General features: G+C 35.9%; 1 protein-coding gene across 2 annotated transcripts in view; it reads right to left on the bottom strand.

Moving 5' to 3' along the window:
* The window catches only part of LOC127959340 (voltage-dependent calcium channel subunit alpha-2/delta-2), a 201,694-nt gene that overhangs the window by 10,108 nt on the left and 167,926 nt on the right, over positions 1–23,660 (bottom strand). Inside the window, exons 12-26 of one of the 2 annotated variants that reach the window (XM_052558443.1) lie at positions 21,677–21,787; positions 21,252–21,330; positions 16,974–17,023; positions 12,835–12,924; positions 11,886–11,951; positions 10,725–10,799; positions 10,575–10,649; positions 10,382–10,453; positions 9,887–9,958; positions 9,740–9,801; positions 8,778–8,854; positions 6,920–6,937; positions 3,583–3,643; positions 907–1,004; positions 77–167 (exon numbers count right to left, since the gene is read on the bottom strand). In XM_052558443.1, coding sequence (XP_052414403.1) covers positions 77–167; positions 907–1,004; positions 3,583–3,643; positions 6,920–6,937; positions 8,778–8,854; positions 9,740–9,801; positions 9,887–9,958; positions 10,382–10,453; positions 10,575–10,649; positions 10,725–10,799; positions 11,886–11,951; positions 12,835–12,924; positions 16,974–17,023; positions 21,252–21,330; positions 21,677–21,787 — 1,097 coding nt within the window. The remainder of the gene's footprint in view (positions 1–76; positions 168–906; positions 1,005–3,582; positions 3,644–6,919; positions 6,938–8,777; positions 8,855–9,739; positions 9,802–9,886; positions 9,959–10,381; positions 10,454–10,574; positions 10,650–10,724; positions 10,800–11,885; positions 11,952–12,834; positions 12,925–16,973; positions 17,024–21,251; positions 21,331–21,676; positions 21,788–23,660) is intronic. The other variant, XM_052558444.1, reaches the window with a different exon arrangement.

Raw genomic sequence — 23,660 nt, 5'->3', positions numbered from 1 at the left:
GTTAATGCCTCATAAACGTGTCAGGCTTCTAATGCATCTGAGGAATTTCAGTGCTTCATCCTGAATATGAACGTACGTGTTGAGGTCCTTGTTCTTCCAAACTTTATCTACCAGCTCTTTAATGATGCCTGTGTCCAAGATCAGATTGTGCAGCAAGAAATTGTCACCTGTGTGGAATAATGATGATAATATTATGACATATGAGCTGATATCTTCAGACAAGGTGGTTTCGATTTCAAGAATTGTTAAAGAGAGAGAATCAGGATGTGCATTACAGTCAGTGTTGTTATTGTTGTAGATATGTGGTGAATGAAATAAAGTCAAAATAAGTATAGAAATATAGAATACAGAATATACAAATTTAATATGAAATGTAAAGCTTCTAAGTTAGGAAATTACATTGGAAACTAACTGAAATAAATTGAAATAATACAATGACTAAAATTAAAATGAAATACAAATTAATAAAAAAAATAAACGTAATAAAAATGACCAAAGTGCATAAGAAAATTACTAAAACTATTTATATTCATGCTCTGTTTTACAGTATAATGATGTATCGAATTTGTTTTTTAATGCATTTTAAATTTAGCTTGTTTAATTTGATTAATATTTTAATTATTAATTTTATTTATTTTTACAAAAAAAAGAAAAAGAAAATTACGAAAACTAACTGAAATTCAAATTCAAAGAACTGCTTTATTAATTCTTCAAGGTTGTCTCAGCTGGTCTTACAGCTGAGAGTTCTTGCTAAAACCCACAGACCTGTTCAGACCTGGTTTAAGAGGTTCTTTTTAGCAGGAACATGTGACATTTGGATAACACTCAACTGAAAATTACTTTCAGAAAGTACTTTAATAAGAAACAAAGTCATTGAAAAATTCCCACAAGATCTGAGCGCCTCACATTGTTTGGAGTCCGGCGTGACCTTCTCCATCAGAGCGATGAAGTTGAGCAGGAACTCTGTGTTGTTGTTGGACAGTTCCAGGTCTTTGCAGTATTCCCTGAGGAAAACACACATCATTCCACACTGGAAAACTCTCGGATAAAGATGAACATCATAAACAGTTCAATTATAGACAGTAAACTCTTAACAGACAGCTGCATTGACCAATATTTCACATTCATGTAAACATCTTAAACACACAAAACATCACAGTTACATACATAAAACATAACAGCAGTGCATAAATGATTCTTAACCAGTATCTTTGTCTGGTTTTCCATTAAAAATACCAAAACATCCTTAAAACAAGACCAATCTAACAGACTAACACTGCAGTGCATTTGGTCTAAAACACACTGTAAAAAAGATGGAAGTTATAAACAAAAAAAACACTACTTCTGTTTCAGTTTTTCTACTTTAAAATTTCATGAGCAATTCAATGTGTTATTTGCAGCTATTCTGTAATTATTTGTGAAATGTACTAGCAACTTGTGAGTGAAAATTGCTTTAAAGTAATTCAACTTAATTTAAGACATGTTCTCTAATAATAAGTCATAATTATTGCAATTTGGCTTCTCAGGTGACTTCATCTTGTTCAGGGATGTTTAGATGTTTTTACTGGAAAACATAACAAAACGATTGACAGAGAACATGATTTTGGAGTGTATATGCTTTTAAAACACAGACATGCATGCACATGAACTTCTCTAGATCCATCAGTGCTTTAACATGCAAACCAAAGTCACCCTGCCCCTTGATACTAATGCCGTATGTGAGGAGGTGAGGAGAACGCCATGCAGCGATGAGATGTGGAGAAGACATGAGAGAATCAACTGAACATCAGAAGACACAGATCCATGACAGCAGACCACCCAGAGGAATATTTACTGCTTGCATAGCCTGGCTTTCAGATACGCTTCAAGTATGACCTGATCTTTGTGTGCCTTTACATTATTTAGGAAAAATACAAAGTTGGTGTACAGTTAGAGTACAGACCTATTAAAGACATTTGAGTTCATTTTAAAATTACAGTAATGGCAGACTTTGGTGTCTTGGAAAATCGAATCGCAATTTGTGACATTATTGAGAGCTCTTCTGAAGCTGAAGGAGAACGTGTGATTATCAAAGATTACTGATGTCTTTTTCTCAGGATAAAAATGTAAAAAGCAGGAGATTTCCAGGATTAAAACAAATTCTGCTTTATTGGCAGCTTAATCTTCACCACAGAAAATATGATCAACTTGTTGCTCAAGTTTGTAAAAACAAACAAAAATCACATTTATAATAATATATTTAGTATGGTTTAAACAAATTATAAAATAAGAGTATCTTTTATAAGGAAATACTATTTCAGTGTTTCTACTTCAGAGTTTCACGTTTAATGTTACTTGTCTTTTTTATTATTTGTCAATTTGTTTCTACTTTCATTTTTTTTAGTCAAAGTACTCATTTAACACAGTGTTTAAAAGTATTTAATAGAGCACATACTCCACCAGCAGAAACTGTGTTAAACCTAACTAGAGGAAATAAAATGAATATCTGAATATAAGTGAAATACTGTGCACATATTGCTTGATTATATCAACTGAGCACAACCATTTTCTGTGGAAATCAAGCTTTACAGTTTTAAAAACAAAGGTTCCTTTTTCTTTTTATGGCAATGCGTTAAAAGGAATAATTCACCAAAATATAGATGAGTTTGTTTCTTAATCCACACCACTCCAGTTTATCAATTAATGCTAAGAAATAAATCCATCAAGTTTTTTAACTTCAAACTGTTGTTTCCAAAAAAATAAAATAAATAAAAAACAATCCCGTCTGAATCAGGAGAGAAATATGCACAGATCAAGCAACGTTTACATCCAAATACATTAAAAAACCTCTTGAAATAAACATGCCAGTGGATTTTAATGCGAATGATCAACAGGGAATGTTTTTTTTTTTTTTTTACTTTGTGTTATTATGGAGTCTTTTTTTTTCAGCAGATGTTTTAATCAGCTGTTTGGACTCTCATTCTGACGGCACCCATTCACTGCAGAAGATCCTCTGGTGAGTAAGTGATGGAATGCTACATTTCTCCAAATATGTTCCCATGAAGAAACAAACTCATCTACATCTTGGATGACCTGAAGGCGATTACAGCAAATGTATTATTTTTGTGTGAATTAATCAATTAAAGAAACGTTTTGGTTCAATAAAAAAGCTTTCAGCAAACTTCTTAGTATGAAGAAAGTGTAAAAAATCAGAAGAACCTCTATAAAGAAGCTTTTGTTGCACAAAAAGATTTCATGGATGTTGAAGCTTCTTCATGGAACCATCGATGAGAGTAAAGAACCGTTATTTTTTAAAACTGTTCATGTGATGAACCCGAAACACTAAAAGTCTCCATTTACTCTTAATGCTGTGTAGCAGATACAGCTGAGATATTAACAAGATTTTTCTTTCCTGCGGGTGACGATGAGGAGTCTCGGCAGACAAAACACAAGAAATAAACACACTGACTTGGGTTAAAATGGAAAGACACGTTACGCACAGCACACACACACAGACTACAGAGACTACGGTATGTTGAAAAGTTAGTGATGGACGTATGCACAAAAACACGAATGTGGCTTCAAGAGGTCACACAAAGCTACCTGGGGGCAATGAACACATGTCCCTCTGACTCAAAAGTGTTTGGCAGGAGAGACTCAAAATCTGCAACAGAAACGGGCAAGATTATCAAGGGGAAGCGGAGCACGGAGAACACAGGGAGGCTTCTGAGAGACAAATCAACGTCAGCTGCTCTTCAAAAGGTGCAGGAACGCAGTGGGGACGTTACCATTGCAACACTGAGGAATCATGGGGGAATACCAGCGTTAGCCACTATGGTGCCTTCAATGGAGTCGCACTGGCCGAAATAATGAGCTAATTTAGAAAGCAGACACTTTTAGCTCGATTTGAATTTCGTCCGAATTTCGTTCTTTTGCAAGTCGGAGAACTGGCTCGACCCTCGGGATACACACTGAGACGAAGCGAGTTCTCCGACACCGTTCCCACGAAGTGCGTGGCATGCCGCTTTCTTTTTCAACAGGCATCAACATGGCCAACCGTTTAGCTGGGAGTGGGTGAGGCAGGGGTCCTGATGGAGGTGATCACCCCTCAGACTGGCACTGCAGAGCCCCTCCAGAGACTCAATCAGAGAAAGTGCCCAGCATTGTGGAGGGGAAGAGAGAGGGCAACCCAGTTTGATCCACTACACACTATCCTCATGTTATTCACCACACCGTCCTGCATCATACTGCTGAAGGACATCCTGATTTCAAGGTGCTGATTCCAAAACTAGTGCCTGTTTTTCTTAAACGTGTGACATGTCCTTACAAAATATGATGCATTTTGTAGCATTTTGCTTCTGACAACCATTTGTAAGGTGAAGAAGTCATTAATCAACAGATAAAAACACAAACTTATTGTTCAATTCTCAGTAAATTTTCACATGTATCACATTTATTTTATGGCTAATCCTGATTTCAGGGTTAGAATTATGGCCAGTGGCAGAACAAAATGCAAACATGAGCCAGATATCCGAACTGTGACAGAAAATGACAGATTATATCATCAAACTAGGATTTTTTTCTTTTTTTTTTTGCAAATCAGCAGAATTTGTTTTCAGGATGCAGGGCTTTGTTGTTTATGACTTGATATTTGACAAATAATGATGTAAAGAAAGTATACGAGCAGCAAATGTTGCATTACTCTGTATAAAAATATATGTGTGTATAGTATTCAATAAATGTCCATGTGAATAAATGCACCCAATTAATATCTACAGTAATATATGCCTCAGTGTTGTGCCCAGGTAGTTTTTCCCTCCACACTGTCTTGCACTTCCAGCTCAGGAGAAGTGAAGATGCAGCGGAGCGTCTGCGGTGGCAGTCTGGGGGGTGATAGATGTACAGAGGGGTCAAGCTGATGAGAACACAGAGTGTAAGAGGAGGACGACAAACAAACCGGGAGCTGCCAAGCGCTCCATCCCCAAAACAACAAGAGAGGACCTAAAGGAGGTCATCTAGCAATTTCCTCTGTAACCTATTCCTGTCCATTCCAGAACTGATGATTATACGAATAGTAAGAGACAACTTAGGGAATAAACTGGCTGGCTAAAGACAACATTACATGATAATAGACACCTAGTCTTAGAGGCTAACAAATGGCAAACATTACTGCTCAATGTTTATGATTTAATGGAAGAGATTGAAGAAAAATAAATAAATAACTCAAGATCATTTATTCACCCTCAAACCTATGTGGTGCACAACAGGAGATGTTTTGGAGAATGTTCAAGCTGCTCTTTTCTATTCAGTGAAAGCATGTAGTGATCAAGGGCACATTGTAAAACTATAGCCACATTTGAATCCAGAATAAAAAAGGGTTTAGCTGTGCATTTACAGAATTACTAATGTATCATCTTATTCATATATATTTTTCTCTTTTATTCTTATTTGTTTTTATTACTTTTTGCATTTTATTGTTAATTTGTATTATTTCTTATGCATTTATTTGATTATTTAAAATGTCTTTATTATTTGTAATTCCTTTGTAAAGCACTTAGAATTACTATTGCATATTTAATACCGTATGTATATAATTTTTATTTTATAGAAAGGTAGGCTTAAAAATCAAAATATTTCAAATGTCTTTTTTTCATGTAAATAGAGCTGAAATAAAATAAAATATAAATACTGAAATTACTAAAACTAAATTAAAGCTGAATAGAAATATAAAAATAAAATAACAAAAATGACAAAAGCACACTAACAAAGTGACTTATCGTAAACTAAAATGAAAATGAATATTAAATAAAGGAATGTATAAAAATAAAAAACAATTAAAACATTAAGAAATACTAAAATAGCATATACATAATACTAAACTAACACCTAAAATAGTACCATCATAGAGGTTCATGTCAGTTTTCTATTCAATATTCAAGTTTTTTTTCTTCTCTCATATGATACAAGTCACATGATGGTTTTGTGAGCAATGGATTAATTTTTAAATAAGTAAATAAAACAAAGTCTTAATGATTTTGGTTGGTTCTTCACACAGAGCTTTTATATTACTATAAAAGATTTAGCACACAATAATGAACTATGTTTTGTAATACATTTATAGTGCTTTTTAATATTTTTGGATATTGACATGCACTATATAATTAAATAGAGCAACATGACAATTCTGCAAAAGACATCATTTTGTTTGTTATGGAAGAAAGTGAGTCAACTGATTTTGGAACAAAATGAGGGAGAGTAAATGATGAGTTCTCTAAACATTTCTGAACAAACAGACAATAATATGCTACACTCAACGTGCAAACATAACTTCTCAATAACCACCACAATAAGTTCCTACCTGTACTAATAACTTGTACTAGTGAAAGTCTAAAGTTTACTTTAGAGATGCTTTCAAACGAAATACTGCATCAACACGACTAGAGTTGAACTTTTACTGGCTGTAAAAAACAACAACTGACAATTTCTACAGCAAATGCACCAATCTGAGGATTTAACACTGTCACTGAAGAATAAAGAGGGGAGGAGGAGGAGGAGGAGACAGATGGAGGAGAATATTCCCAAACGTAATGGACACAGGGATCAGAAATACGTTTCACAGTGAGACAAAGATCATATTTTATTCTTCTTCAGGAAATGTCAAGGAGAGACCTCAATGGCTGTCCGAGCCGAGAGAGAGAGAGAGAGAGAGAGAGAGAGAGAGTTTGAAAAGGAGAAAAGAGAAAGATGTGGGTGGGTGAATGAGTGAGGGAGAGGAGGAGAGAGAGGAAGAGGAGGTCTTGAAGGCAAGGCGGGCAGGAGGAACAGAGGAGGCAAGCAGGCTGGAACAGGTGGAGGTGGGCATCAGCGGGGAGTTCAGGACAAGGGTACGAGGAAGGAAGTAGAGTAACAAAGGTACTGGACCAATATGGTGTATACTTGCCCTTGAAGACTGATCCGTCTGAGGAGGAGAGAGCAGAAAAGAAACAGGGGGGACGGGTAAGGGGAGGAGGGGGGTCACAGACAATATTTTATTCAATGACTGTTTGAATAAAAATATTGTTTTTCTCAAAAGAAGGAAAATCAAGTCAGTCAAAACAGTAATGAACAACTGAGAACAGGAAACCAAAATGAATGACACATCGCAAAGAATATATGCAACAAGTAGACGGAGGCAGGGAATGAACTCCACGAGGACGGAGACGAGGAGAGAACATCTGAGGACACGTGAATCATAAGTGATGAACCTTCACCGCACGAAGAGACATGGAGAAAAATGATATGTCACATAATGAGAATCACATATGAGCTAAGAAGAGAGGAACGCTCTGGAAATAAAAAAGAAAGAAAGAAAGAACTGTATTTTAAACCAAAAAGGAATGAAAGCATAAACAAAATGCAACAAAAATTAAATAACAAAATAAAAGGTAATACTAAAAACAACAAAAAAAGAACTAGAAGAAACAACAAACAAAAAAGGAACAAACTAACTGAAATAACAAAATTCCACAAATTCACAAAATAATAAATTAGATATATATAAAAAAACAAAAACAAACAATATATCCTAAACCAAAAAGATTGAATACAACATGTGAAAGAACTAAAGTTAAACTAAAGAACAAATTACAGAAAGAAAGATGGAGAGAACTGTAAGAGATATAAATGAATCAAATAAAAGAGATGGATGAAAGAACAAAAGCGAAACAATCAAATAAGAGAGAATGAAAGAATGCACAAAAGAACAAAGATAAAACCAAGGAGGAACAAAAGCAATAAAAATAAAATAAAGGAACAAGTGAAAAATAGACAAAAACAGACTGAAGAAAAAGAAAGAAAGAACAAACTAGGGATCAAATGAACAAAGAAAAAGAAGGAAAATGCAAGCAAAAGTGATAGAATGAAAGATCAAATGAGCAACATCAAAGGAAAAGCAGAATAAACAACTAAAGATCAAACAAAAGAACTAAAGAACAAATGAAACAAATGGAAGAGAATAAAAAACATATGAAACACACAAATAAACAACAGAAATTGACTAGAATCAACAAATTACCTAAAGATCAAATAAATGAACTAAATACAACATAAATAAAGAAAAACAAACAAGGAAAGAAAGGAAAACCAAAGGCGTTTCATCTCATGTGCGGGACAATGGCCCATCAGGGGGCATTGTGGGATACTTTTTTCTTATTTATTGACTGATTCCAAAGCTGCCAGCAAACAATACATCACAGTGAGCATCCACACGAATCAAAGCAAATAATAAACACGACAGAACACATAAAGCACACAGTGAAAAGCAAAAACATGCCTCTTTTCACATCTCGCTAACAAAAACAAAAACACAAAACCTGTCCAGACAAAAGATGCTTCAGAATCGTCATTGTGAGAGAGAAGACGACAGCATTTTTTAATGTTTTGGCAAAAGAAAAAATAATAGCACATGGTCACCATTATTTTCAACTCAGTAAACACAGTAAAACCACAGCTTTCACCTCTCTGGTTTTTAGTGAGGGTTTTTTCTTTGCATCCGTGCAGGGAAAGAAAAATCACCTCAGTACAGAACAGCATGAGGACAGGAGGGAAGAGGGAGGAGGTGGGGTGGGGTTTCACAGAAGAACACGTCCACTCTCGCTTTCCCGGGAATCCACGCTCGGACCCGGCGCTGCTGTGATGTCAGAGTAAGGGGGAGGGGCTTCCGTTGATTGGACGAGAGGGGCGGGAAGAGGGAACAGGAAGTCTCTTTGGGAAGAAAGAAAGGTAAGTGGGCTTGGCGTTAGCCTGCCCCTGGTACTTACACTGGACCTGGAGGATCTGGTCACTCAGGTTGGCCTTGATGTGGTGTTCGCTGTATGACGGCAGAACTAAACCGAGACTGCGAGGAAGGAAAGGAAGAATTTGAACATCATTTGCATATGATCTGGCAATTTCTAGGATTCAAACTAACACCCAGTCCTGCTTTTTTAAAGCATGTATCGCATGAAATGTTACATAAAATGTCTCGTCTTCCAGTGCAACTATCTAAAGATTCTTAATAAATCAGCATACAATTACTTGAGATACAAAGTGAATTCTCTGTTCTGAAAAAATATTAAACACTGTGAAAGGGTTAGGAAAATAAAGGTAATCCACTAGCTTCTCTAATCTTTTTGTAATTTTTTATTTTTATTTTTTATTATTATACAATTAACCAAAGCAAAAAGGCATCTAACACTCGCTTACTCTATTCTTTTTCCATCCTATCGGTTTTCTTTTATTTATTATATCATTTTGATTGCTTTCATTGTCCTCATTTTTAAATCACTTTGCATAAAAGTGTCTGCTAAATGACTAATGTAAATGTAAATTTTGTTTCTCGATTAAATATATCTTGATAGATTTAAGAATGTTTTGATATTTGTACTGCAAAATTAGAAAAAATACTTTGTAAGAATTAATTTTTCAAATATTTTTATATTCAAATATTGTTGTATAATATACACACACACACACACACACAGATAAATTCTACTTTTGACACGGTTGCAAAGACACTATATTACAGAGAGAATCTGCTGATACAGTTTCATTTACTGAGATGAATGAACAGCGTTTTCTGAACAAGCATTTATGTAAATGCATGTCAATTCATTGGAATAATTCTTTATTTCCAAAATGCCCTGCTGAAAAGACCAACTTAGAGAACCTCTACTGCTAATTTTGGCAGGTTATGTATGTCACTTAAAATGCATGACTCATTTCAACAGTGCTTCGTAGTGACCTGTAATCTGTGCCCTCCACTGGACTCCATATGTACGTCCTCTGGACCTCATCAATGTAACGCTGAAAACACACACACACAAAGAGCAGCACATCACAAACCAACCACTGTATGCCATTATATTTAATAAGAGGTCATGTGACTCACCTCATCCACAGACTTCACCAGTGTCCTGATTCTCCTCTGTCCTGGTTTGCCATCAATCATTTGACGCCGGATCTACAATGAGATAAATACAAGATCATTCTTGGATTGTATACACATTGAAGGGATTTAAAGATGATTTAAAATCAAGCTATGACTTTCTCAAGTCACAGTAAAAATTTCCAGGTAACTAATGTTCAAAGGGTCTTATTTATTTGAGGTTGGTAAGATTGTTTTTTTTGTTTAGTTTTTTTTTATGCTCACCAAGCATTTATTTTAGCAAAAATACAGTAAAAACTGTGATACTGTGAGATATAATTCATAAAAAACCCGGGGAATTGGGAATTTTGTTCCAAGATAAAAAATAAAAAACGCTCTTCATCCAGAAGCACGTCCTACTCAGCTAAACTTGGCCATTTTGTCTGAAGAGTAATTTAATGACATTTTAATAATGTGTTTGGCACATTTGCAGGGAGAACTCATTGTAGAGATGTGTACCTCCTCCTTGCTGCGATCTGGAAGTTCAGCATCCAAGAAGTCCAATGTGACCGGCTCTCTGAAGTTAATGATCTACACAAATCCATCAGGAAAAAATATTTATTTGAACAGAAATGGAAGGTAGAAAAACAAAATTACTATATTTTAGACTAAATGTAAAGTCTATAAACAAGTGACAAACTCAAACGCTCACCTTAGGCTGTAGGTTGGGGTGCAGCAGCACATAACCATTGGGATCTATGGCAAACGTGTAACCATTGGCTCCAAGCTGAGTACAGAGATGCAATTCATTAACTGATGAGCAAAAATAAAAATAACTGAAAAAGAGATTTATTTGACATACCTTGTATCTTGGTGTGAGTTCTTTAATTTCATTGAGGGCGATGTCTACACCCATGACACCAAGAATCAACTGATTCTGCAATAAAGAAACCAACAGACTGAAAAACACACACAAAAAAAAGACCACAAGGGGGCAGGATTGACATTTGACAAAACTACAGAACACCTAGCAGTCAAATCAAACAATGCTTGGACAGTGAACTGTTTGTCAAACAAGCACATTTCTCCATTCTTATGTTATACACAATGAGTTGTTGTATCACAGTTATCATCACCATTGTCAAAGTAAAAAATAAAATTATAGCTTTGGTGAGAAGGCATCTGCTTAAGAAATAAATTAAGGAGCAAATAAAGCGAGAAGCGAATGTCCCTCCAGGAAAAATAACCGATGTGTGACGACTGGCAGTGTGTTGAATTACAATGCGCTCTGCATTTATCAGTCACACTGGCAGGACAGTTGATCATCTAATGGAAAGGTTACTCATCCATCAATGCACAAATTAAAGATGTGTGCTAACACTACTAATGCAATTCTGAACCATTCAGCCAAACAGACAAATGTTTAAAATACAGTTTACCTAGAAACAGAAGTCATGGAACTGATGGCAAGTACAATAAATGCATGTTACATATAGACTACAAAGCCCAAATGCTGTTAATAAATGTTCATTCATCTTTCAATTTCATTAGTATATATATACTATTATTATTTTATTTCATTGTGATAAAAAAAAATTATAATCAAAATACTTATGAATAGAAATGGTCCAAATTCTGAGAAAATGAGACAAAAAATGTGTTATACTGTTTGTGAATTGTTTTGCCTGATAAATGTGATTGTGTAACTGAACAACATTCACACAGTTGAACTACTGTTTAAGTGATAGTGCATGCACTATTTATGATATTAAACTTCAAACCGAACTTTGAATCACACTCAAACGCCCTTGTGCGTCAAAGTCAAGTCCTATTCAATATGCGTTCAACACACTGTGAAACATGCCGCTCTCAAACAGTTTGTCAATGTCAGTTAGGGAACATGCTAAGAATTAAGACTGGAACGTGATCACACTAATAATGCAAAAAGTCCATAATGCAACATTTGTATCATCGAGAAACAAGTGACTAGCTGTTCATATACAGGAATCTTCTCTAGACTTACTTTGGAGTCTCCGTCAACGGTGAGATTGAAGACTGGCATTGTGCCGGTAATGACGAGACCCAAACCCTGTAAAACACATGCAAAAACATATACTGCCATATAAAATGATTGTTTTTATGCTTCTGAACTAAAGGAAGTTTACAGTACATTGCACACATGAATAAAAGGCTGCCAAATAAAACCCGCCGTCCAACTCTAAGTAAAATGATACGGTCAATGACAAAGCAAACTAGCTGTGGAGATGCAAATTTGTGCATTCTGGAAAGAAAACAAAGAACGAACAATATCACAGTCAGCGGCCGCCACTAACAATCCAATCTGAAACAGTTTCTCAGTCTCGAATCAATGAATAGCGGCATGTGTCGTGCATTTCAGTGTTTCCTAAAGATGCAGTCCTTGCAGCGGGGTGCGGTAAACCCCTAACGCGCTAAACAATAACTAATAGCATTTCTTCAACAGTTTATAAACAAAACACTTATGTTAATAGAACTTTGTTGTGCATATGTATATTTAAGTACACTTTTGTCCAACAAGTCAGTCAGCAGACTTAAAATAAAGTTTAACTAACCTTACAGATGAACATTTATCTCAAAAAGTTCATGACTCAGACTTAACATAACACGTGTGGTTCAGTGAGTGAGTCATCCAAGATGATTCACTCCGAAAGTGAGTCATCTGACTGATTCAGACTGTTCTATTCCAGTGAATCATTCAAAAGAAAAAAGATTTATTTGTGAATTAGACAGCTTGCAGTGCAATAAAAATGCAATAAAATCTAACTTTATATTTTCAAAATGCTATTTAGCAGATTTCAGCCTAAAAGTGCTCAACGATTCCTGTTCTGAACTGTGGCTCAGATTCTGTGCATGCTGATCCCACTGGCCATATTCAAAATTATTCAGTGCACTTCTGAGTTGATGATGATGATGATGATGGAAATCTTCCATACCAGAGCATCCTGGTAAACATTGGTCCACTGCACTTGTTTCGCCCGTTCACCAGCCAGAACCATTGGCCGTCCAAGAACATCCAAATACTCCTGATAACAAAAAACACACAAAGAATTCAACACATATATCACAAGAACTGTAGTGCAGCTCAGTTTTACAACAAACACGGCCAGAAACGATGCATTCTCAACAGGTTACAACTTATAACACTGTGAGCTCTTAAATGCGACACTAAAGGCAGGAGTCCACACCTCCCTCTGTCATAAAGCGAACGACTGCGACTCGCCGCTCCATTACATAAAGCACGCTGTTAAAGCGTCCGCCCGAGGGGCCAGTAGAGCCAGCTGCACAGAGGCACTTCCAGCCGTAACAAATCATCATAAAGCAGCTATTAAAGCATATTAGAGCTGTTAGAAAGCACATTCTGCTCTGGAGGGGCAGGGTGGGCTGCCACAGGACCACACTTGTTGGGTCGCCGTAAGCACACGCTTAGAAATGACAATTCTGTTTTCAACACAACACTCTTCAGGAGGTTCATCATTCAAAACTGTCCAAAGAATGGGGTCAAAAAAAAGGTCAAATTAGGCTTATTTTAGAAAAAATAAAATAAAATAAAATAAAAATAAAAATAAATAAATAAATAATAATAATAATAATAATAATAATATATATATATATATATATATATATATATATATATAATAGATTATTACTATCTATCTATAAAAATGAGTCTTTTTTTAGGAAATCTCCATGTAGTTGGGGGTGTGTATATATATGATATATATATATATATATGATATATATGATAATAACATATATATTATATATATATATATATATATATATATATATATATATATATATATATATGAATATACCAAATTTAATATATGTGAATAAATGAACACACACACACACACACACACATTAAAATAATTACTAATTAAATAATTAAAATAATTCTAAATAAATCCTAAAGATACTTTACTGCAGAAATCTCCATGTTGTATTATATTTTCTTATTCAGTTTTCAATTATTATTAGACATTTTTAGTAAACATTTTTCAGATTTCCTAAAATGTCCATGTTTGTTGTGACTTTGAGAGTTTTTATGCAAACTATAATTTATTTTTTCCTGTTTATTGTGACATTTTATGAGATTCCCCCGAACCTTTCATGACTCTATGTCAATGCTGGGCCGAGAAAACACATTTAATAATGCAATCTTCCAGCTTCAACATCTTAACACAGCTAACGGAGGGCCAGAAGCTCATGTGGGGAATATTTTGTCTTGTGTAAGTGTGGCCTTTTGATGAAATGGCAGCATTAGGCCACTTTTATTTCTTGCTGGAACATGGAAATGCTGACAAGCGTAACCTATTCTATTATTAGCTCACTAAAACACCGTTTAACGTGCCGTGGGGACACATTTCAGCAGAGACGATGACAGGCGGACCTTTTCATGCGGGAGAAAGGAGAAAGGTAAACAGCGGTGGGCCGGTAATGGCGGTCTCTGCGGTACAAGGGGATAAAGAGCAGTGACACAGCAGGCCACCGCACAGATTCGCTGCTAGATTTCCAGTCTGTCCATAAACGCTCATGAACTCAATTAAAAAGGAGCGCTATTCATATTCATACTGATCTCATTATACATAACAATGTGACACTTTAAGGTTATACAGTAAGAGAGTAAAGGGAAAAGCAGCAGCTTTTTCCAGCTGAACACTTTCACAATCAACTCAATGGCTTTCAAATCACATGAATAGCTTGAAAATGTATGCAAACAGCATGTGAGTAATTCATATTAAGCGTAAATGTATTATATGATAAAATAATCCTATATACACTACCCTTCTAAAAGAATGGCATCAGTAATATATCTTTTTAAATAAATCAATGTTTTTATTCAACTGAATTATAGATTTATATTTTATACATTTCTTGAATTATGTATTATAATTTTTTTGTAAAATGTTGAATTTATTTTTTATTTTTAAATCTTCCATTTTAATTTTAAATGTAAAGTTTCAGTAATTTTTCCTTAAAAAATAATTGTATTCCATTTTAATAAAAAAAAAAAAAGATAAACTATGAAAATGAGAAATGCTGCCTTACTATCCGAAATAAAATAAAACATTTTTTTATCTTTCATCGTATTTAATTTCAAGAAACAATCTTTTTTTATGGTTTTAGTTAGGCCTAAATTACACAATATAATAACTGCCTCAATAGCTAAAGTGCTTGTATCATTACACAATGTAAACTATGTTATTGGCCAGATATAATCTGCTAAATAAAGCATGAGGATATCAAGATATTGTAAACCTCTACCTCATGATTAACTGTTGAGCTGCTTTACAACCCTGTGTTTTGTAAAACAAACTATATTAATAATTAGACATGTCTTTGGAAATTTTCTTCCAGCAACTTTCTTCCATTGATTAGAGGAACTTAGTTGCAGGTTGGCTAGTTTTTCCTGTCAGAAATCCCCCAGCATCTGCGGGCGACTGCTGTGGACGTGCGGTTATTTTAGTAACAGTATGTGACAGGAGAGGAGGTGCACAGGTGTGGCGGCCGCTGCTGTCCACATATACAGTCACGAGCCCACACCTGTCTCACGCAGGCGATTAGAATAAATGGCAGTTCTCTGAATAAAATGACACTCAGCCTAATGGAACAGCTGATGGTCTATTCAAGCACTCGTGAAAGAGGGAGGAGCAGACACCAATGAACACAGCCAAGCTGGACTGGAAAAGAGGGGAACAGATAGTAAAAGGTGATAGAGAGAAGTAGAAGAAAGGCTGAGATGCCAGTAAAGAGCGCTGAAGAATCACACAGAAGAGGTGGGAAATTGGGCCTAATGCTTTCAGGGAAGAGCGATGCTATTGTGGTGGGTTTCGTGGGCCTCGGGAAAGATTGCTAGAGGATAATGAAAACTGTACGGAAGTGAATTAGAAAAATCACAGCCCCGTATGAATCTTATTGACGCTAAATATAGAAGTCTATATCGCTTTATCCATTCATCTTCTCTCTATGCTTTTCTAGCGTGACATATATATCTCTAAACTGTGATAACATCACAGAGCTTCAAAGCTCAGGAAGCTGAATGAACTTAGCGTGAACTGCTTTAATGTATAGAGGCTTTGATAAAATGGAGAATCACTTTTGAAGCTGATATGAGCATACCTGTGAATGTGTATCAGCTGAAGATAAACTCTTTATTTTGATTCATTTTAATGCATCAGTATTGTCTTTTTACATGCTGTTGTTGAAATGAGCGACTCGAGGCAATGCACTACAGTGATTTTACCACCATTGAAAGGGTTTTAGGTACTCTACTTGATGCCATGATTAAAAACACCTCTTAAGTGAGTTAAAATAACCCGTATAAATACAGTATAGATAATATATGTATATGTGCCTTAAAAAACAATTAGAGTTATACTAATGTAGATCTGTGCGATTAATTGAAATCGAAATCACGATTTGAGCGCGCACAATTTCTAAATAGCTTTATAGCACGATTTTCCACAGCCCTGACCTCCCTCCTGAGCTCTATGATCAATGCATGGCAAAAAACACAAAAAAAAAAAATGTATTTATTTATTTTTTCTAGACATTTTGTCACATCTTTACGTAGTGATTATTTTGACTTATGTCTGTTCTAGAGACATGTTATAACTTTTTGATAAATCTCTAATTGGTTTTCTTTAGGAAATATGTTTCAAATTCATACTGAATGCATTTATGACTGTAAAGCATGTCTGTGTGTGTCAAAATTGTGATTCAAATCGAAATCGCAAAATTGATCAAAGAAATCGCGATAGGTTTATTTTGTCCTTATCGCACAGCACTATACTAACCCCAAACTATATATACTATACAGATTTTTTTATATTTTTGAAAGAAGTCTCTTCTGCTCACTAAGGCTGCATTTATTTGATTAAAAATATAGTAAAAACTGTAATATTGTGAAATGATATCACAATTTAAATAACTATTTAATATTTGAATATATATAAAAACGCAATTTATTCCTGTGATCAAAGCTGAATTTTCTTATTACTAACCCCAAACTTTTAAACAGTATTGTATGTGTAGAAATGTGAAGTAAGAAGTAGCAGAAATGACAAACCTGTGTGTTGATTCTTATGGCTCCGATGGAAGGGATCTCAAAGTAGTAACCTGTTCAGAAATAAACATAAACCAATAACAAGGGCTTGTTAATTTTGATATATTGTTGGCATAAGCTAACTAACTAGGCAACAACTTTAGGGGTCTGTGCGCTACAAACATAAATGCTGTTCAGAACAGACAAACCTGCAAAATTACATTAATTAAAATGACATTACATGTTTAATTTATAGTTTAGCAGCATGCATAATATTCCAGCATGCACACAGACTGACCGAGTGCTATGCATATGTTAGCCAGAGAATGTGTTATGGTTTGTTCTGTGTGATTCATTAAGCATTCAGAGGCTGAGAGAGTGGACACGCAGACAGGGTCAAAACACAACATCTGAGGTGTCGTCCTCAAAGTGTTTAGAGTCAAGAAACTTCAGACTAACACTTCAAACTTACAGCCATTTTCTCTCAACACACACACACACACACACACACACACACACACACACACACACACACACACACACACAAAATTATACTTACATAAGTTACATCTTAAAATATCAGACTAGATATTTGATAGTGACTTTTTTGTATACTTGTGAAGCATTACAAATCTAACTACTGTACTTTTAGCATAATAATAACTAATTGTAAACATGTTTAACGTTTTTATTACATACAGAAAAGACACAAAAACTGGTGTTAAAATAAAATAGATTTATATAATCCTCATTAATATGTATCTACATTTACACAAATTCATCAGAATTGATAAAATATTGAAACACCTAGGCTATTTTTGGTTGACAATACTGACGGATTTGTATTGTCGTAATAGTTTTATGTTTGCATAGTTTCTTAACAGGTACCATGCGTTTTTTTAATTATCTGTGGGCTGAAAACACAAACGTGGCTGAAATCATTGGCCTGAACATGAAATCAGTTCAGCCTTCGTTCAGTCTGCTGCCATTGCTGTAAAGGTCACTGAACAATTTCATTCTCCATAACTTCAGGACCAACATTTTGTGGCTCATTTGAGTCGAAGCCATCATTAACGCAGAAGTCGGGTGTAGAGTTCACATCACCACAGGCTGTGAGGGGCTAGCAAGATACGTCTGTGGTTTGCTTGCTATCTGGCTTCTATACTGAAGAAATGTCATTGGTTCAATAAATGATAAGCTCTATCAACATTTGAGGCATAATGTCAGAGTACCAAAGAAAATAACTGAGTCATTCTGTTCAACTCTTTTAAACGAGTAATTCACGTATAATGAAAGTAAACAGGGCCATGCACAGGGGTCATATGACGATGCTAGAAATAACACTATTTTCTGTATTTGGTGTAAGACAATGTTTTTATCTGGTTTAAGGTTCAAAACACATTATTTTACTCTCTGCCTCTCTTTTCGCTTTTTAAATACTTTCAACAAATAATAAACAAAAAGAAATTAAATCACAATATGACAATTAGGTGAACATTTTTATAATGATATATATATATATATATATATATATATATATATATATATATATATATATATATATACATAAAAAAAAGATTTAAAAAATCATGTTAATTTGTTATTCTTTCCCTCATACAATATCACAATTACGTAAACATCACATTTTTATAATGAAAATTTTGTGTTAAAACTGAAAATATATTAATACATTTTTATTTTCTTTGACTAAATATCAATTCATAAATACAACACATTCAATAAATATTATTTTATGATTTTTTTCCCTTCTCACTTTTCAAACAAAATCTACTTTTCAATTGGTTTATACTCAAACCAGCCCCTAAAACAAAGGGACGAATCAAAATGATTTTCTTTGGTAAGTGCCATCATTTCACAAATGCTGGATTAGATAAAGCTTAATGTGTGTTGAACCCATAACATCTCTTTAATAAGGCGAACGCCCCTAAAACGACTGCAGATAAGGAATTCATATCTAGTTCAGTTAATGATTCTGAAATAATTTAAAAGTCTTTAAAAGCGTATCAAAGTCAAGAGAATTAGAGTAGAAAAACTAAAACTAAAAAAATAAGTGTTCAGAAGATGTCTGAGGGTCAAACCAATCAGCACGCAAGAAAGAATCAAATCAAATCAATGCGAGTGGCCGGGAATCAAAGAGACCGGGAACTGGCTCTGATTCAGCGGCGGCCATAAGAGACTTTGTTTGTGTCAGTGGAGTGTGAACGAGCTCGCTGAGAGACAGCCGGTGGAGTGACAACACACGCTAAGCCGTGTCAAACAAACATGTCTCTCATTGTTGCCACAAGTCTGATCCCTTGACTTGGTCATGATTACAAAACGCTGAATCCATTCGTCTCTGGGCGACATGTACAACAAAACAATAAGACGCAGGCAATCCGATGCAATCCGCATCTTAACAAGCCCGTCAAAGAGCGTTCTGCGTGCGTTCAGAGAAGGAAACTTGGCGTATGCACGCTACACTTGCTTTCTGAACGAATCTAGTGGAGGCTGCGAATGCTTTGAGTCAGATACGCTGTTGAACATGCATTCTACAGCACAGGGAGAGCCGCAGACGGGGATGTGGGCTTTGTGAGGGTGTCAGGGGCGTTTCTCTGCTGCTTTGTGATATCGGCGAGCGAAATGAAAGCCTGCGGTGGAGATGGAGTCCGCTGAGAATAGCGTCTTGCTTGCTGTGCCAGACTCCGTCCCCTCACTGCCAGTCATTACAGCGGAGAACACGGAGGGCTAATCCTTAAGTGAAAGCGCTTTTGGCTGGAGACGGCGAGAAGTTGCGGACGTGGTTACCGCTGCGACGGCAGTTCCTCTTCAGCTAATTAATTAGAAGGAAGGGAAGGTGGCGGGGGTCTCTGAAGTGTTCTGCCACCGCTCATCATGAACTAATCAGAGAGCTGGAGAGGGATGATTGTTAAGACAGAGCTGAGAGGGAGAGTGTTTGAGCTACAAGCCTGGAATTCACTTGTTTGGTCAGATAGGTCAACATTACTTGAGCACCGCTGACCAGGATTACATGCAAGCTCTTAGTGCGTTTAGAAAATTGACAGATTTGGCTTCAAAGGGATAGTTCACTAAAAAAATAAAATAAATTGGTGTTAATATACTCACCCTAGGGCCATCCAAGATTTAAGTGTCTTTTTCTTGAGTGGAACCGTAAAAGCTGAAACCTTGGTTATTGGTGATTCAGAAAATGCAAGTCTCCTGACGATGTTTTGCGGTCTTATGAAGCGGAACGATCGATTTGTGCAAGACACTGAACATTATTTACAATATTATTACATGTTTACATGTAATCCAGAGCCACAGACAATGGAGAAACCTGATTATTTTCTGCAAACTGGTTCATTCAGACTCGTTTTTTCTAGTTTGTTTATGTAATCACGCAAATGACAAAATGTATACGGAATTATTAAAGCACCTAATAATGTTTTACATGCTTAAAGTGAATAAAGTAGTCTTCTTCATGTGTTCTTGTGGCTCAGTGGTAGAGCATTGTGTTAGCAGCGCAATTGGTTGTGGGTTTGATTGCCAGGGAACACATGTTAGATAAAAAATGTTAGCCTAAATGCACTGTAACACCACGAGAAACCATAACACCGAAGATGTTTTGTCTGGTTGCGAGTGTTAGAGCAATATTTAATTTCTTTAATTTCTAAAATAATCTTTAATTAATGTATTGTGTATTTTAAACATTGTAATTTAAGTATGAGGAAATGTTATGTTTAAAGTTTGATCATTGGGCTAATTTTTCATAATCATAATAGTCCATTAGTATCGTTTGGCAGGATGAGGTTAGACGGTGGAAAGCAACAGTTTCTTCAATCACATGGTACTTCATTTTCACGTTTTTGGAAGTTTGTATTATTTTTTTAAGTAAATTGAAAATTGCGATAAATAAACCATGCTTTTTTGTTGTTACAACCGCAACTCAAAGCATGCTTGATGGACATATGTGAGACTCCCCCGAGCTGACCTCAAGGGGCTAAAGGAAGATTTAAAGGTTAGCCACTATAGCTAGAGTATTCTGGATGGTTGCTAGTGCATTACTATGTGTTTGTTAAAGTGTACTAAACATTTTAAATACATTGATATGTGGTTTCTAGGGTGTTGCAATGCACTTAAGTTGGGCTTAAGTTGAGTTTTTTTTAGCAAGTTGCTATATTGTTGCATTGTGTTCCTGTCACGAGACTCCAGATTGTGCCTAACATAGATGTTCAGAGGTACAGATGCAGTTGAACAGCTGAAAGTTCAGATTTTTTAATCAAATCTATATTCTCTCTGTCTTACCCTTGTTGGCACAAGCGATCCACTGCAGAGGAGTGACGTCATAGTTGTGCTGCCCCACTGAGAATGTGAAAACTCTCACCTGTGGAGCGAAGACGGTTTATTAGATGTGTGCAGCAAAAGGGTCTAAAAATACAGAGTAGTTGCTCCAAGTATTAGGACCCTCATTTAACAGCATATGTATTGTTTGAAAATTTCAAACATGTTTTTTGTGAGATCTAGAATCTAAGTTTTATATTGGAAATATTTTATCTATTTGGTCTGAAAACACAGCTACACATGTCAAAATGGTCTGATATTGATATTGTGCTTTTGTTACCTCATGCTATTTTCTGTTTTGGGGGGACAGAAAATCAGTTTGTCACTGAAGGTCATTACCACACAGATGGAAACACCGGTATGTTTTGAATTCAATCGTCTCGACTCACTGTTTTATTTGGCCAGTTGTATTTCTCAAAGATGTCTTGAGCACGATCCTCGCCACCGTCGGTGAACATCATTATCATCTTATTGCAGTTTGCTCTCGGAGCGCTGGTCTCCTGTGAGAAGCAGAAACAGGAAAGCATAAGATTCATCTGGACTCTCATGGGAAACTCGCTGGATCTGCCTTTATAAACAGTTGCTTTAGTTTGTGAAAACCCTTGAGCTTTACACTATCCTTGCAATGTGTCATTTAATAATAACAATGGCCACATACCTAAAGTAAAGTGACAATCTCATTTAAATACGGCAGTGAATCCTCTTAATGATTGCTTTGTGTGTATAAAACAGTCACTCCTGAAACTGTGATGATTAACAGATATTATATCAGATAACAGATATTACAGAAACTTCTTTATTTTCTGTGATTTTACCTAAACCACTGTCGATAGAGCACGATGATGTTTCGTGAAGTCTGCTTGCAGAGATCATTTTTGATGGGTTGCCATGTCCATTTATTATAAGCAATGCTTATTATGGGCCCTATCTTGCACCCAGCGCAATTGACTTTGTACACCGACGCATGTGTCATTCCTATTTTGCACCCGCGCAAAGCGCGCTTTTCCCTCCACAGAAGCACGTCGCTAAACTAGTGAATGAACTTGCGCTCCCTGGGCGGTTCAGCGCAAAAAAGGAGGCGTGTTCCGGCGCAAACAATCCCTGGTGCTATTTTGCTGTTCCATTAAACAATTGCACCACTGACCAGAAAAAACCTAGTCTAAAGTCAGTGGCGCGTTGCGCGTTGTTCATTATGCTATTTTAAGGGCGCAAGCTTGACCATAATGTATAGCGTGCACAACGCGCATACACTTTGCTCATGTAATCTACACAGATGCAACAGTTATTTTTGCAAATCATAAATTGTTACACTAAAAAAATATTAACACATGAGATGACGGAAATCATTGTGAAATCTTGCTTACAAATTATTCAGGCTAATTGTAGTAATTAAGGATCAGACCTGTTTTGCCCGATAGTGGCAAGACATATATGTATATAAGGACATCTGACAAATTTGTTTGTCCGTCAAGAACCAGGAAAAAAAAAAATCGATGAAACAATTGTGGCTATTTCCTCCCACGCCTGTTTAACCGACGCAATTTTGGGTGGGTTTCTCCCATCCCCATACAACACAACTTCTCTGTCTTTCACTGCTCTTACAAGAACATCAGTCTCCTCGGCTGTGAACCGCTCCTGGCGTGCGCCTGGTAAATACGCCATAATAATAGCAATCCATAATGGAACTTGCGCACCTGCTTTTAAAGGGAATGTTGGATGACGCTCCGATTGGTTTATTTCACGTTACGCCCAAACCACACCTATGAATAATGAAGCTACTTCAGACCAACCCATTTTAGATTTGCGCCGGGCGCAAGAGCCATTTATCCCGCCGGGAAAATAGCAACAGCGCCGAGACCCGCCCACAAAGTTACTTGCGCTTCGCGCTTTGACACTTGCGTTTCAGATCGTTAAAATAGGGCCCTATGTGTCTTTGGACTAAACTCATAAAACTATACTCTGTTTTCTTGCACCACACAAAACAACAACAACAAAAAACTCTGATTCATATTTAAATACATAATTAAAAACTTGCTATTTAGTTTGGTTCCGTACGCAATGCCTAGAATATCTGTATATCACACTGGTAGTTAATTGGATTGGCATTGTCACTCCTGTATACTATTGAACAGTGTGTATACAGAACAGGATTAAAAGTGCTGTATGTAATTTTTTGACTGTTCTAAATCATAAAAATACCATAATACATTAACAGATATTTAGAAAACATGCTAAGTTCACATACTTGCTTTATGCTACAGTCTATTGTTTTGTTTTGAAATGTGCATTCCGTGTCGGAATATCAATGTGACTCCGCCTCCTGCCAATTTACTCAATTTGGTTGTTAAGTGATGATGTAAGAAGCGCTGTTTC

The sequence above is a fragment of the Carassius gibelio genome, chromosome B6 (assembly GCF_023724105.1).
Source record: "Carassius gibelio isolate Cgi1373 ecotype wild population from Czech Republic chromosome B6, carGib1.2-hapl.c, whole genome shotgun sequence".
In the NCBI taxonomy this organism is placed as follows: domain Eukaryota; kingdom Metazoa; phylum Chordata; class Actinopteri; order Cypriniformes; family Cyprinidae; genus Carassius; species Carassius gibelio.
Note: the sequence above shows the minus strand (reverse complement) of the source record. Positions and strands in the feature narration are given on the sequence as shown.